This window comes from Halyomorpha halys, unplaced genomic scaffold (assembly GCF_000696795.3).
Source record: "Halyomorpha halys isolate HHAL.00 unplaced genomic scaffold, Hhal_1.1 Scaffold240.1, whole genome shotgun sequence".
NCBI classification, from domain to species: Eukaryota; Metazoa; Arthropoda; class Insecta; order Hemiptera; family Pentatomidae; genus Halyomorpha; species Halyomorpha halys.
The window spans coordinates 286,150-292,149 of NW_027115703.1; the positions used below are offsets into that span (position 1 = coordinate 286,150).

The 6,000-nt window shown below is 29.1% G+C and overlaps 1 protein-coding gene across 11 annotated transcripts in view; it reads left to right on the plus strand.

Annotated features, from left to right (window-relative positions):
- The window catches only part of loco (locomotion defects), a 77,606-nt gene that overhangs the window by 16,277 nt on the left and 55,329 nt on the right, over nt 1–6,000 (plus strand). For all 11 annotated transcript variants that reach the window (XR_001343063.2, XR_001343065.2, XR_001343064.2 and 8 more), the window contains exons 3-5: nt 1,704–1,790; nt 3,267–3,488; nt 3,574–3,738. Coding sequence is in view for 6 of the 11 variants with exons in the window: in XM_014419523.2 (XP_014275009.1) it covers nt 1,704–1,790; nt 3,267–3,488; nt 3,574–3,738 (474 nt within the window). In the remaining 5 variants the exon portion in view is untranslated. The remainder of the gene's footprint in view (nt 1–1,703; nt 1,791–3,266; nt 3,489–3,573; nt 3,739–6,000) is intronic.

The window sequence follows — 6,000 nt, forward strand, 5'->3', positions numbered from 1 at the left end:
TAAGTCTAATTTAACTCGCTTCGAAATGATTTAGAAGACCATATTAAATAAAAGGAGAGTTAATGGGTCTCCTTTCCTCAGCCTGTTCCTTATTTCAAATGAGTTTTATGGTCCACTTGTGGTTACTTCCAGGCTTTCATTCCGTTACATGGTGCACCTTATTAGCCTGATGAGTTTTGCTGGTACTCCTTATTCTAACTTAGCTTTATATAAGGTATTCCTGTTAATAGTGTTATATGCTGCATCAAAATCCACAGGTAACATAGGTTTCCCTACTCTATAGGCTGTTTTACCTGTTCTACTATATAATACTCATTAATGCAAAATTTTCATCTTTGTCTGAATACTTTTTCTTTTAATTATGGGTTAAGTTTAAACACAAATTTTTGGTGACCACCAACCTTTGAAATAGATCATATAATGCTTGTAGCAATTTATAGGTTGAGTAATTTCTGTTGAACCTTTAATGCTAAATCTTTTAACCTCCATGATATAAAATCAGACTTCCATCTCTGTTCCCATCACTTCTAATTCATACTTATCATCCTATTTCTTAACTACATGGGCTTAATAGTTTCCCTTTAGTCATTATGACAATAAATGATTTCAGATTATTAATCAGAGGTTTAAAACCAATTGAAATAAATTAAAAGATGGGGTAATTTTAACAAAGTATTGGTTGTCCATTGTGAATTCACCATTGGTAGAATCTGAAGAAGTTTGATAAAGGTTCAGGTTTTAAACTAGGTGATTCACTTTCCTCCAGTTTTATTTGATTTAGTTCTTGAATATGGTTATTGATAAGATAATTTGAACCAAAACTGGTTTAACTGGATGACTTGGCATAACTGAGTAAACATGTGGAAATTATTAAATTAAATAGAAAAACATAAGGTCTGAACTTGTACATTTAGGTTTAAGTGTTATATTAATAATGATTGTTGGTAGTGTCAGCATTGTACCTTCTGGTTCACCAAGCCTTATTATTGTATAGCTAATTTTACAAAAAAAATTTAGTATCTCTATGAGGTAAAAAATAGTGAAAATTGCTTGTTATGAAATTAATTTCCTGTTTGAGTAATTTTTTTTTAAATGGTCATTATTAAAAGGATTATAATCACTTATTAGAATTTCTCAGTCTATATTACATCAAACAGTATCAAATCCTATTTTGTAATTTTATCAATTTGAAGTGCGAGGTATTTTTCAACGTCATAATGAGAAAGCATAGAAGTTGAAATTAGATATATATGGTTATTAAAGAAAACAGATGGAGTTTTATGGGCTGAAAACCCAGCATCCAGAATCTCCAAATTTTACCTTAATATGGCAGTAATTCTGAAAAGCTTCCTCAGACAAGCATTGATGTGTCACATTAATCTGTTAGGCTAATATCAACTAATACTTTCTTACAAAGCAAATTTAAAAATCTTTCATTATCCACTGGATGGTGATAATTTATTATACTTCCTCAATGAAGAATGGCATAAGTTTTGATTTCTGATAGTATATTTGTATTACTCTTTCTCTCCTTATTTATATAGAAGTGATATTAATATCTCTAAATATATTTTTAACAATCTATATTGTTAAAAGTATATAAATCTATAAACATTATTAAAATTAATTAAAAATAACTTTGATTTGTGTATGTTTTTGCTTACAATTTTTCATTTGTAATTATTTTGATCATTTTATAATAGCATGAAGGACATGAGGAAGGGGTTTCTGGTTGGGCCACATCATTCGAAAAGCTTTTGGAAGATCCAGTTGGATTACATACATTTGCTGTAAGTATTTCTAAGAATTTACTTCTGAAAAAAAAAAATTGTAAATTTCATTATTCTTTATGTTTGACAGTGTAATTTTTACTTGTTATATTAAAGTTTTTACTAGTAGAATATGGTAGAGTTAATCAAATTATTCTTTATCAAGAATGTTTTCAATTTAGTAACAGCTTTTCGAGGTTATTGATCTATTGTCAGGTATAACTGCAATTTACAGTGATATTCTTATAATTAACATTTATATTAATTATTACTGTTGAAAAGGAAATATTAACTTTTATAACCCTGCTTTGTGCTTCTCAATATTGTTCATGATATCATTGTTACTCTTATAATAAAGTTGTTGTTAATCTTCTTTATATTTTTATGTTCATTTAGCTATATATGTAATATATAGTGAGGGGAAACATTACTAATGTTTTGAGGTATCCTGAGTCCAAATAACCAAGTCTTGCAAAATGGTGTGTATGCGTGTGTGTGTGAACAGACTAGCTCATAAACAAAAAGTTATACGAAACCGAAATTACATATTGAGGTGGATATATGCCTGTGATATAAAAGGAACTTTTTCAATTCAATCGACCGATTAGAAGTGCCTTTTTTAGACTTGATTTTTTTCATTTCCTCCAAAACAGCTCTAGTGGTTTTGATTAAACTTATTGAATAAATGAACGGTTGAGTAATCTTTAGTACCGGATAGGTTTTATCCCCATAAAAATAGTCTAACAGGGCTTAAATACTGAATTTTAAAAAAAGCTTCCTTTAAAGTACCTTAAATATATAATGTTTTGAATTTGTAATTGTGGTTTCACATACTGTGCAAAATGGATATTAGCTCATTCATTTTCTTATAAATCCTTGTTTCAGCCTCTCCTATCGCACAAATGCATTCTGTTAATTAACATGACCAAGAAGCATGACTTTTAGACAATTTAAATTGTATTTTTTTCTTTTATGATGCTTGTTTTTATTTAAAGACAATGAATATTCGTTCTGAGTTTTTGTTATAATTTAAAAATTAATTATATGAAATAATTCTTAAAATAACTAATGTTCTTGTAAACTATTTTTCCTTCTAGGACTAGTTATCATTGAGTAATTTTTCTTTACATCTTTCTCTGGTCTGTTTTGGATATAAAATGAATGAGCATAAACAATAGCTTTCATTAACACTGTACCAATTGACTGTAAGAAACGTTAAAAAATTACAATTTTTTTCTAATGTTAACTTCTCAGGATTACTCATTATTGATAATAATTTTAAAAGTCTCATTTAAAAAAAAAAAGAAGTATTTTGCACTTTTTTCATTCATTCAAGAGAGTTCATTTGTTTTTTATAAAAGTTTCAAAAGTTATTTACACAAAATATGTATGAATAGGTCAATTTCAGCTGTTTATTATATTACTCCAATTATTATAATAAAAATTAAAGCTTATTTTTATTAAGTTGTAATGTTTATAACTCAACATTTTTATCAGGAATTCTTGAAAAAGGAATTTAGTCATGAAAATATTTACTTCTGGGTAGCATGTGAAAATTATCAGCAAATAACTGATGAAGCTGCTCGTAAAGAAAAAGCACGTGAAATATTTGAACGGCACCTTGCTCTTGGGGCATTAGAACCTGTTAATGTCGATTCATATGCCCGTCAAGTGACTGAAGAACAATTAGATAATGCCTATCCGAATCTATTCATTCAGGTGAGTTATGTTTTATTAGTCTTAATGTGTAATGTGATTTTGTTATTATTTCATTGGTATCTTTGAAATTTGTTTATTATTTTAGGCTCAGAAACAAATATTTAACTTGATGAAATTTGATAGTTATCCTAGATTTCTTAAATCTGAACTTTACAAAGAATGTGTTGTACGAGTTCTTGCTGGTGAGGAACTCTCTTTGCCAAGCAACAGTGGTGGCTTACATTTAAATTTATCCCAAGTTCATTCCAAGGTAAATATACATCTTATAGTAACACATACATAATTCATTTTATTTCTTTTCTCTTATACTACTTTTCAACTATGAGTAAATAGTGATGTGTTCCTACTGGGTGATGGTCTCAAATAATAAACCACATAATTTAAAAAAAAAACATTTTTTTTTTTAAAGTAACCTTTGAACAGAAATGACCCATGTGCACAGATAATGGTATAGACATTTTTTAATGTCTGTGCTGCTAATCACATTTAAAGGTGAATTGAAAAAAACAGGGTTAGTTGGCACAATTGTTATATTTCTTTCCACCTTGGACCTAATCTCTATAATTTTATAAGTGTGGATTGTGTGTAAAGATGTACCACCAACCATAACTTTAGTATGCTTGGAAGTATCATGAAGGAAGGACCTCTATTTTATCATTTTCTAACTGATGATTAAATTTGTTCGTTGGTGAGCCTATTGACCAAATTGAGGCACTACTGATGATGTTTTTTAAATGAGTGGTCAACTGCATTCATCATAATCTTTTGTTTCTGATATTTGAAATTACATGTTATCCATTTTGTTGTTACGGCTAGTTTGCATACTCAGGTATTCAATCAGTCATATAACAACTTGTTCGACATATATGCTAACAATCCCCACTAGTATACAAAAAACAGGATGGATACCATCTGATACCAAACATCAGACAAATATATCATGATATAGGCATGAAACCACAGTTAACCACTCTTTAAAAAATCGCCATCAGTAGCGCCTCATTTTCAACTACAGGTTGAAAAAATTGATGATCTCTTCATTATATTCCTAAATCATAAGAAATACGTCATTTATCCAATTTTAGGTCATGGTAGCAATACAACTACGGTTGAAAAAGTAGTTTACTGCACAGACAGTCCCATCAAAGTCAGAAGGACTGAAAGGGCCATTAAGAAGAAAAGCCAGGGCAAGGAAAGTGACATGGCTAAGTTTAATGAATTGAAGAAGATAAAACTTTTCAGAACACATTGATTTGTATTTTCTTTTATGGATTCTGAGGACGGAATGTTAGATATCAGCTATGCTGAAAGTGACAATATTTTGGCCTTACTTAATGTTATTCCAGAAACCGAAGAACCTTTCCATGGATCTTAGAGAACCTTAAAGGATGCCATCAGGTCACAACAAAGATGACAAATAGCAAATCTCCTACAAATTTGCTTTAAATAATTAGTAGTAGCTATTATAATGAGTTGAATTTATTTCTCTTGAAGAATTTATGGTTCATTTATACATTAAAGCAGAACTTATCTTTTTTGAAGGATTTATGGTTTGTTTATTCATTTAAGGAAATTAATTTGTATTATATCTAGTTGGTTGACGATTGGTTTAGTCAAGGAGATGGTCTGTGGTTAGTGGTCTGAAAAAAAAACAATTAAAAATTTGTGTAAACTATTTTATAGTTTTTGTATTTTTGAACACTGCATTGGTTTTCTGCTAGAATTTATTTTTATTGAAGTACTATTTTTTCACCAGGAATTGAATTTTTGAAAAAGATATTCTTTTAAAATTTTTAAAGAAAGTTTTAATAAAATAAAATGTTTTTCTTTGAAAATTGCCGTGTTCTGTCTAAATACTCTTATCCATATTGCATAGTTCCAAGATTTAAGGAAAAAGTTTTTTGTTTACCTAAACAAGGATTTATTTAATGAATGGGTCCTATATGATTTTGTTGTCCAAAAATTAAGTTGCCCGCCACATTCACGTGTATTTCTCCAAGTGATGACAAAAAAAATTCAAAAACCTAAATCTTTGCCAACTAATCCCAATCTCCTGTTTCTTCTTAATCTGTTTAATTTATAAATGTGTCTTAATATTACAATATAAATGCTAATAATTGTTGGAAATGGTATAGCTATACAATAGAATCAATGTGTTCAATTAGGTTTAGGAAGGGTAGACTGGGACAAATGTGTAAGTGGTTCAAAAAGTAGCACCTGTTGTATCTGAAGCCATACAATTATTTTATGTGGTGTTCTCAACTTATAATAAATGCTATCAAGGATAATAGCAGGAACTTTGCATGCCTTACTGAAACCTTGCTTGACTTGTTTGTAGTGTTTCCATTGAAAATGAGTGGGAACCACGATTTGTTTTGCATTCCAGAAAAGTGTGTACACATCTGAACAACTTGAATTTTTCACTCAAATCTCATTATAGTTACTGTTAGGGTTGCCATTAATTTATAATTTTTAAAAATTTTCATTTCACATTTCTATACTTATATATATA